The 10,259-nt window shown below is 52.1% G+C and overlaps 1 protein-coding gene across 1 annotated transcript; it reads right to left on the bottom strand.

Annotated features, from left to right (window-relative positions):
* Positions 1 to 7,873: 7,873 nt before the first annotated feature.
* LOC132222060 (cytochrome b-c1 complex subunit 9) lies at positions 7,874 to 10,171 on the bottom strand. The gene is made up of 2 exons (XM_059676890.1): positions 9,978 to 10,171; positions 7,874 to 8,131 (listed from the first exon to the last, which is right to left on the bottom strand). The coding sequence occupies exons 1-2, from the start codon at positions 10,125 to 10,127 to the stop codon at positions 8,093 to 8,095; spliced, it is 189 nt and encodes a 62-aa protein (XP_059532873.1). The 5' UTR covers positions 10,128 to 10,171; the 3' UTR covers positions 7,874 to 8,092.
* Positions 10,172 to 10,259: the final 88 nt, after the last annotated feature.

Here is a 10,259-nt window from a genome sequence, read left to right as displayed (position 1 = left end):
TGGCCAGTGTCACTGGGCTCTTGCCTTGCTTTGTCTTGTTACTTCTCAGGCACAGGTGAGAAGATTGAGGCTAAGAGAAGGCAGACAGCCTGCCCAAGGTCGCACGTTTAGCAAGTGGCTAAGGAGGGATGTAGTCCCAGGATTGTCTCCTGGAGCCCACCTTTTTTAAAAAATATATTTTTATTCATTTCAGGAAGGGAGAGAGAGAGAAATAGAAACACCAATGATGAGAGAGAATCATTGATCAGCTGCTCCTGCGTGACCCCTACTGGGGGCTGAGCCTGCAACCCGGGCAAGTGCACTGACCAGGAATCGAACCATGACCTCCTGGTTCATAGGTCAACGCTCAACCACTGAGCCACACAGGCTGGGCCAGAGCATTAGCTTTGAATGTTTGCTGCCTGCCCTCAGGGTTTGGGCATGGGTGCTCCGCCGACTGGCTGGGCGGGCCAGGGGAGGGGAGGACACGTGTGCAGGCGCTGCACAGGTACGTGTGAGAGAGACCTGGTCCCCACCCTCATGGAGTTAAGACATTTTTGGAAAAATTAGTAACCGTTGGGCTAAGTGCTAATAAATAAATGAAGAAATGAGGAGGCAAGGTCAACGGAAAGTGGCTGAGCGCCAAGAGACTTTCCAGAAGCCGAGGGTGGTGGTCACGGTGTCAGGCAGCAGCGAAGATCGACCAGGCTAAGGCACTGGAGCTCCTCCGGGCTCTGCCCCAGCTTTGCCGCGGAGGGGGGGCGGCCGGTGGAAAGAACAGAAAATGAGGAAGACAAGGTGAGAGAATGAGCCTATCTTGAAAGGAACTTGACATCACAGAGGAGGGAGAGGGGACTCGGGTGAGGAGGGAGTGCTGGACCCCAGAACATGCTTAGGGGATGGCCAGAAGGAGCTGGGGAGCCCCAGGGAACCCTGCTGGGAAAGGGTAGTCAGTGAGGGGAAGTGGGGGGCCAGGGCCCGTGGGGAGCTCTCTAGATCACCCTTGACAGCGAGGGGCAGCCCGGCATCAGGTCTCCCTAAATCCATAGGTGCTGCCCTGGTTGGGTAATTCGGCTGGTTGGAGCATCGTCCAGATATGCCAAGGTTGGAGGTCCGATCCCCGGTCAGGGGACATAGAAGAATCAATCAGTGAATGTGTGGCTGAGTGGAGCAACAAATCAATATTAATCTACAGGTGCCGGAGCAGCCAGCAGGGGCCTCAGCTGCGAGCTGAGGTTGTGGCAGTTCTGCAGCCTGAACCGAGGTTAGCCCATCGGTCTGAAGATGACCATCCCAGCCCTTGGTGCGGTGGGGGTGGCAGTGTCTTAGAATGAACACGAAACTCTGACTTCACATCAGACTGGAAATTCTCTTCCCACAATCAATAATCATCCAGAGGATTTTACACAGACTGTCGGAACTCGGAGAGCCTTAAAGGGCACCTAGCCCACAATTTCTTACCCTATGTAAACCTCCAAACCTCCCCCTCCCCCCCGGGATTTCAGATACTCCCCCTTCCCCCAGGGCGGGGAGCTTTCCCTGCTTAGGAACCCACGGGGCTGCTGTGGTCTTTGCCAGCCAGGGAGGCTGTACCAAGCTTCACTTGCTGTGCCCTGAATTCCAAAAACAACGGGCACTTCATTCCCGTTTTCCAAATAGGAAATCATGCCACCGAACACGCTTTTTCTGGCTGCGTGAGCCCACCCTCCGCATGCTGACATGTCCCCGAAGTGTGCTGTCACCCCAGGCAGTAATTATGGTTTTCTCTCCTGATAGTGGTTTGCACAGAAGTGCCTGGTAGAAAAGGGGCCCCCAGCGGGATGAGGACGGATTTAATTATTCCTGGACACTTAGGGATTTTACTTGCAGGGTTTACAGGCAGACTCTCACCCCATCGCTCATCGCCTGGTCTGATCTACTTAGCGTTCTTTCACACGTCACATTCCCAGGCCTCACATGCCCATCCTTTTTATTGCTCCTTTGGTCACAAAGGTGGCCTGGGGTGGGGACAGGAGCGCGCGATGAAGGGCCAGCAGGCTGGGGGCTGGGCCCTGGACTGCAATAAGCTGTGTAACCTTTGGTCTGTCTCTTGGCCTCTCTGGGCCTCTGTTTCTTCGTGTGAGAAGTGGGGACGATGGTTCTCCCAGTCTTGCCTCATGGACACGGGTGATGGTAAGGGTCAGGTGAGACCACGCCTTGGGGGACATGCTAAAAGCAGTGAACCTTGCGCTGACTGGTCTGGCTCAGTGGACAGAGCGTCGGCCTGTGGGGAACTGAAGGGTCCCAGGTTCGATTCCAGTCAAGGGCACGTGCCCCGGTTGTGGACTCAATCCCCAGTAGGGGGCGTGCAGGAGGCAGCCAATCAATGGTTCTCCCTCCACATGTGGTTGACTAAGAATGGGAAAGAGGGCATGTCACCTTCTTTGTTCTAAACACCATACTTCTGTTGATATGATCAAGTTACTCCATTGACAGAGGGACAGGGGAGAGGAGGACAGCAGGAAGCCGAGCAGAACGTATTTTCCAAGTCTCCGCTCTGCCAGTCGCCCCTGTGGGCCTGCGGGAGGAAGGGTTGCCCCTTGGGGGGCCCCATGGGAAGAAGGTGTTTCATTAGGAAAACTCAGTGAGCCATGGCGACAAGGAGTCGCAGGGCATCGCAGCCCTAGGGAGACCAGTGTGGGAGGGAGACAAGTCTGGCCGGACCTCAGGAAGGGGGGGGAGACAGAGCGGAGAGGCATTGGTTTCATGGCGACAGGTGTGGGGTGGAGATAAGGGCTGCCTGCAGATGGATGACACGTGGCTCCCGGGGTCTGAACAGTGTCAGAGATGCTGAAGTGAGATTTCCCGGGGACACGCAGGGGGATCCCAGGAAAGTGAGTGGGCCTCGCGGGATGGGAGGATGTCGGTGAACATGGTTTTAAACAGCAGGGGTGGGGTGGGGGACGCCTGGGTGATTCCGCTGTACGGTCATCCCCAAAGCTCCGCACTGGCCCCTGAAGACCATGCAGGGAGCCCCTGTTGGTTCACTCCCTGCAGGTGACACTGGCTCATAAGCCTGTGCTAAACATGCCACAAGCATTATCTCAGCTATCGTCTGTGAATTATTATTATTACCCCATTTTCCACATGGGGAAACCAGGGCTCACAGAGAGAAAGCAACTCGCCTGGTTGGAGTTCAAACGCAGGCATGCTCCGTGTCCACAGCCCACGCCTCGGCACATCAGGGCGGGCAAAGGGACCCACAGCAGCAACCCTAGCTGGAAGGTTTCTGCAGTGAAGTTAGAGGTAGCCTGGATCTTAAATGTCGGGCTAAGGAATGTGAACTTGATCTTGCAGGTAGTGGGGAGCCATTGACGGTGTTGGGACATTGATCTGGCAGCCTTCCAAGGACGCAGGAAGAGGAAGGGCCCCGAGCCGCTGAGGGAGGCTCTGTGCAGCAGGACGGCTCCTCGCCAGCACTTCCTCTGCATTTCATCATCGCCTTGTCCTTGAGGCCGGCTGGAGTCCGCCCTTGACATTCAGTCGGTGCGTAAACCCCAGCCTCTCAGGCCAAGGCCCCAATGAAAAGAGAAAAATGGTTTTTACAGGGTGTGGAGCAGTGCGTACGCATGTAGCCTTGAGCCAGCTGTCCCGCTCCACTCTCACTAGCTGTCACCCTGGGCGGGGCGCTAACCTCTGAGCCTCACTTCCACTTGTAAAATGGGGTGGAGATTGGCGCCCACCTCGGCATGAAGATCCAGGGACACGGGGCATGTTAACAGCACCCAGCCCAGGCCGGGCCTTGGGTGAGTGCCCAGAGAAGGCAGGTGTGTGTGTGTGTGTATGTGTGTGTGTGTATGTGTGTGTGTGTCTCCCGTGGGGGCTGTGCCTGCCCCTGGTCCACAGTGCCCGTCCCTCACTGACACTCGGGCAGCTGCCATGACTTCCATCTTGCCTGAAGAATTGGTATTCCCTCCAACTTTACACGTTGCTCAGACATTTTATTTTTTATTCTTTTAAATATATTTTTATTGCCGAAACCGGTTTGGCTCAGTGGATAGAGCATCGGCCTGCAGACTGAAAGGTCCCAGGTTCGATTCTGGTCAAGGGCATGTACCTGGGTTGCGGGCACATCCCCAGTGGGAGATGTGCAGGAGGCAGCTGATCGATGTTTCTCTCTCATCGATGTTTCTGGCTCTCTATCTCTCTCCCTTCCTCTCTGTAAAAAAATCAATAAAATATATTTTTAAAAAATAAATAAATAAATATATTTTTATTGATTTCAGAGAGGAAGGGAGAGATAGAAACATTAATGATGAGAGAGAATCATGGATCGGCTGCCTCCTGCACACCCCACACTGGGGATGGAGCCTGCAACCAGGGCATGTGCCCTTGACCGGAATTAAACCGAGCCAAACCGGCTAGGGCTGCTCAGACATTTTAAATTCATTGATTTCTCTTCTTTCCTTGGAAGATGCCAGACTCATTTGTAGGATAGTCCTTGTCCCTTCGAATTGGAAGGGCTGGCTGAGTTACAGGATGGAATCTATTTCTTTTTACCACTTACATTGCTTCCCCCCTCTCCTTATTACAAAAGCAGTCATACGCTCAGTGTCGTTCACACAAGGCAGAGATGAAGAAACCCACCCTAATCCTACCATCTGGACATAATTACGGTTGGGGTTTTAGTTCTTATCCTTCTATAATTATTTCAGAAAAAGGGATATACACATTGGTTTTACACACACACACACACACACACACACACACACACGGGATCTTACCACAGACACATGCTGTTATCACCACTGTTTCAGTTATTAAGACATTGTGGCCGAAACCGGTTTGGCTCAGTGGATAGAGCGTCGGCCTGCGGACTGAAGGGTCCCAGGTTCGATTCCGGTCAATGGCATGTACCTTGGTTGCGGGCACATCTCTAGTGGGAAGTGTGCGGGAGGCAGCTGATCTATGTTTCTCTCTCATCGATGTTTCTAACTCTCTATCTCTCTCCCTTCCTCTCTGTAAAAAAAAATCAATAAGAAAAATAAAAAAAAGACATTGTGAACATTTCTCCCATTTCTCATCCTCCTCCTTTTTTAAGGGCTTAATAGTATTCTCTTGTACCAGTGCCCTGTAGTGCGCACCTAGGTTGTTCCTCATTATTTGCTACTAAACTACATTGAGCAGCCAGCCTGCTGGCTAAATGTTCATCCACACCCATGATTATTTTCCCAGGGTAAATTTTAGAAATAGAACGCCTGGGTCAAAGTTATTCTAAAAATATATTTTTCTTGATATTTCAGAGAGGAAGGGAGAGGGAAAGAGAGATAGAAACATCAATGATGAGAGAGAATCGTTTGGCTGGCTGGCTGACTCCTGCATGCCTCACATTGAGAATGGAGCCTGCAACCCGGGACATGTGCCCCGACCAGGAATTGAACCATGACCTCCTGGTTCATAGGTCGATGCTCAACCACTGAGCCACGCTGGCTGGGCTGGGTCAAAGTTTTTGACTGTCAAGTTGGCCTTCCCACCAGCAGGATTTGAGAATGACCAGACCACATCTCTTTGCTCATGCCAGGTATTACAATAACAAAACCTTGAGTTTAATAAGTAAAAGCATGTCTAGCTATTTCTGTTTTGCAAATCCATTCTTGTGGGCCTGAGAAGGATGTAGAGGGGTGTGGTGGATGCTCAGATTTGGTGCTCGGATCCCCCACAGGAGTGGGATGCTGGAAGTGCTATCGGCCAGCGGCCTCAGCTGTCAGCCCCGTCAGAGGTCAGCCACGCCAAGAACTGCCCTGCCCCATTCTGCCTCCTTCCTAGGCAGCAGCCTCAGTGGGTGATTGACGTGACTGTACAGGGCTGCCCTCTTGCCGGCCAGTGTAGCTCAGTGGTTGAGTGTCGACCCATGAACCAGGTCATGTTTCGATTCCCGGTCAGGGCACATGCCCAGGTTGCAGCAACAGATCTTCAGCATGGGGTGTGCAGGAGGCAGCTGATCAATGATTCTCTCTCCTCATTGATGTTTCTCTCTCTCTCTCTTCCTCTCTGAAATCAATACAAACATATATGTATATCTATCTATCTATCTATATATATATATGTACATATATATAGATATACTTTTTTTTTTTAAGGGCTACCCTCTCACCCTGCTCGGGAAAGCTCTGGAAGGTCATCCGATTCTCAGAACTCCCTGGGGATCGGGGTCAGCAGAGGCCTCCGCTGAGACTGCGCCTGCATCTGCCTTCTCCCTCGGCCAGTTCTGTTTCCTTCCCTTCCTTCGCTGACTGCCAGGGCACTTCTTAATGAAGCTCCTGTGCACTGAAGAGTCCATTTCCCAGGGATCCCAGCCTGTGATAGGCAGCATCCTCGTGTCCACCGGGGACGAGCCTAGAATGTTCTGAGGGCTGGGCTTTCCTTTTTGCTTTGAGCTGCCAGGACAATTTGGACGCCACCCAGAGCTGAGAAGTTCTGAGCCTTGGCAGGCAGCTCTGCAGGACCTGGGCTTCCGGGTAGCCCCCGGCCGGGTTAATGAAGCAGCCAGCAGGGGAAGATTTACTGCAGTGATCCTTACGCCTCTTGACACACCTTTAAGATGACGTCTCCAGAAATCAGAGGAATCGTAGCTGCCATTGTGCAATCTCACAGAGGGTATTTCACAGATGAGGAAATTGGCTCAGAGCAGGGAAGTAACTTGCCCGAGTTCACACAGCCAGGGAGCGCTGGTGCTTGAATTCACCCAGGACTGTCCATTCTTAAAAATCAGTGCTCTTTACACTTCCCTCCAGCCACTCAGGGGTAATAATAATATGGATTATTGGATCATCATTCACGTTAAGTGACACGGAAACTGCAAAGCACTTAATACAATGCCTGGCTCATATTAAGAAGCTGACAAATGTAAGCTATTGATCAGAAACTCCCCCAGGGCTTCCCTTTCTTAGAATAAAATCTGAACTCCTTTAGCACGGCCGACAAGGCCACACGGTATCTGGCCCTCTCTCTCCCTCCCTCCCTCATTTCAGTTCAGTGGACAAACCAAGCTCACACTGACCTCAGGGACTTTGCACTTACTGTTCCCTTTTCTTGGAATGCTCTTCCTCTTGGAATGCTCTTCCCCTTGATCTTTACTTGGCTGAAATTTCCATTCAAAATTCCATTCAGCCCAGCCGGCGTAGCTGTGTGGTTGAGCGTTGACCTATGAACCTGGAGGTCACAGTTTGATTCCCGGTCAGGGCACATGCCTGGGTTGCGGGCTCCATCCCCAACGTGGAGCATGCAGAAGGCAGCCCATCAATGATTCTCTTTCATCATTGATATTGATGTTTCTATCTCTCCCTCTCCCTTCCTCTCTGAAATCAATAAAAATTAAAAATAAAAAAAGCCTTTTCCCTTGCACAACTAGAACGGGTGGAGTAAGGATTCAAACCTGTGAGTACCGGGACAAACCAAACTCTTTAGAGAGCAGAACTCTAGCAGGAGGCTTCGAGTTCTGGCCTAATTCAATCATAGATGGGTTATGGCCCAGAGAAGCACGGCAGCTTGCCCGGACACACAGCAAGTTCAAGGCGGGATGGAGACTAGACTCCGGGGCCTGGGGTGCCCCCCAGTGCTCAGGCCAGGGGTCTTCTTTCCCAGCGGAGGCCATAGCGCCTCCCCATGGCCAAGCCAGTCAGCTCCCCTCTACACGATTGAAGAATGGAATTATCGGTTTGGAAGACAAAGTTGCAGGTCACCTCCCCAACCCTAGCTCATGTTTTTGAAAACCAGAATTCTTTGGAAGTTAATGGGAAACCCAGAATAATGGAAGCTGCCCTTCAGATGTTTGCAGAGGACTCTGAAGTGGTCCCAAGGAACTGACCAGTGACGATCGGGCCGAGTTAATAAAGCACCAATCCGGAAGCAGGTCTCAAGGACAGCTTACATTTATTTGCTGATGACTCTGACTAATCATACTTCAAACACAGCAGAAGTTAAGAGTCTGTCAGGTGAAGCCATTTCATAACAACAGCTAAACGTGGTCCGTGGACAGTGCTGTGAGCATCTTCTCACGCTGAGGCCCTGGCTCTGGGCAAACAGCTGGCGGGTGGGCCTGGTCCATCCGGCCTTGATGGGCGCCTCCAAGGAACTAGTTCTGATACTTGTGCTTGATGTGTTTCCACAGCTTCTGCATTTTAAAGACAAAAGCCACAAACTTTAAGTTTCCCCTCCCACATTTTACAATTATACTCCCACTGCCCTGGTCCCTAAAACAAGCTGGAGAGAAAGTCTTACCATGTCCCGACAGTTGCAGCGGGAAAATTGGAAGCAATACCAGGCTTGTCACACATTCCTAATGTTTATAAAATGCTTTGAGCCCTGGCTGGTGTGGCTCAGTGGGTTGGAGCGTCCTTTTGTACCCCGAAAGGTCACAGGTTCAGTTCCCATCAGGGCACAGGTGGGAGGTTCAATCCCCAGAAGGGAGGCAACTGATCCATGTTTCTTTCACATCCATGTTTCTCTCCCTCCCTTCCTCTCTCTTTAAAATCAATAAAAACATATCCTCAGGTGAGGATTAAAAAAAAAAAAAAAAAAAAAAAGCTTTGATGCTCTCAGTCACCATGTCAAGTAAGTGGGAAAAGATGTTCTTACGTTTATAGGAAATTGAGGTACCAAGATTGAGGGATCTGCCCCAAAGTGCAATCACTAAGGAACAGAGCCGGGAAGATGGTTCACTTCTTCAACTCTAGGTATGACTTAAGGGATCCTAAGCATAGAGTCCCCAAAACACGTCACACTGAGCCATTCTCCTTTCCTCAGACCTGTGCTTTCTGGGTCAGGGACTAGCCGGACTCTCATTCCTAAAAATACAGAAGTCATGACAACACACTTCCATGTCTCTCCCAAACACGGGGAACCGCGAGCTGCTTGCAGGAGATGGAACTGTGGTAGGAGCTTTATAGGGGCAGAAAGCTGCCCTGGCCACAGGCAACACAGCGTTCGTGACCAGAGCCTGTCGGACAGCTATGCATTACAAACAGAACGAACGGTGGGACAGGGCTATCTGCACAAGGCGTTCCCTAGTATGAGCCACGATTTAATGATATAAAGTCTGCACAGCACCCAGCCCAGCGCCTGCCTGATTCCCCACCTCATGCTTCCAATTTCTCCTGAGGAATGTAGATGTTATTTTCTTTCTTTTTTAATCCTCATCTGAGGACGTGTTTTTATTATTTTTTTAGAGACAAAGGAAGGGAGGTGGGGGGGGGGGGCAGAGAAACATTGGTAGGTTGCCTCTCCCACGCACCCCCACCCGGGATCAGGCATCGAACCCGCAACCCGGGTGTACAAATGTTCTTTCCTGAGTGGCACCACCTGGCAGGCACGGTGGCATCTTGCCTGTATCTCGAATAATATTCACAGTAAATCCGAGGTCGTTACTATGATCTATGTCACAGGCAGAAGTGAAGCCCAGAGATGCTAAGAAACTTGCCCAACTTAACGTCACAGCTATAAAGAACCGAGGCCCAGCGTTCCCACGCAGGGCTCCGATTTCACAGCCCCGACTCGGAACCACAATGAACGCCGCGCCGCTTGCGCGGGAAGCCCTGGGAACCGAAGGCGCCATCGGAAAAGGCAGCCGCGAGGTCTACGGGGACAGATGTCCTTCTCGCCATCGTCCACCGCTCCCATCTGCCCTTGAAACCCTCCGCGGGGACAAGGGGTTCAGTCCCAGCCCTGACTTCCTGGTGCTGCGGCCCTAGGACGCCCTTGGCTCTCCCCAGGCTTCGGTCTGCAAGTGGAAAAGTGGGAGATCGCAGTATTTAAACGCCCTGCAAAGTGGACTCTATGGACCTCGTTTGACGGTTTAGGATTCACCCCCGGCAGAAAGGGCAGACGGCAGTCTGCAGACAGAAGACGCGCAGGGTTCACCCCTCTTCCTGGTCAAGTTGCACTGCGCCCCGTCCCACCTCCATTCCCACTGACACGCTCAGGTGGGCCCAAGGTCATGGATGGATGGCCTAGGCCCTCACCCCCTGGTTGATGTGCTCGTAGATCGCGTCCGCGCCTTGATCGAAGGCACGCTCGAAGAACAGGGCACCCACGGCGATGGTTAGGGCGAAGGTGGAGGTTCTGCGGAAGAGCAGGGAGTACAGCCTCCCACTTAGCGTCGGAGCCGCCATGTTTCCCCACCGCCGAAGTCGCGACACCGCGCCTGCGCCGCGGCCGACCTTGCTCTCCAAAGGCCTCCGACGTGCAGTGCTTTATGGGACATGTAGTCCCCTCTGAATCTCCGTACTCGTCGTTTTGAATCA

This window comes from Myotis daubentonii, chromosome 19 (genome assembly GCF_963259705.1).
Source record: "Myotis daubentonii chromosome 19, mMyoDau2.1, whole genome shotgun sequence".
In the NCBI taxonomy this organism is placed as follows: domain Eukaryota; kingdom Metazoa; phylum Chordata; class Mammalia; order Chiroptera; family Vespertilionidae; genus Myotis; species Myotis daubentonii.
This window is presented reverse-complemented; position numbering and strand designations above follow the sequence as displayed.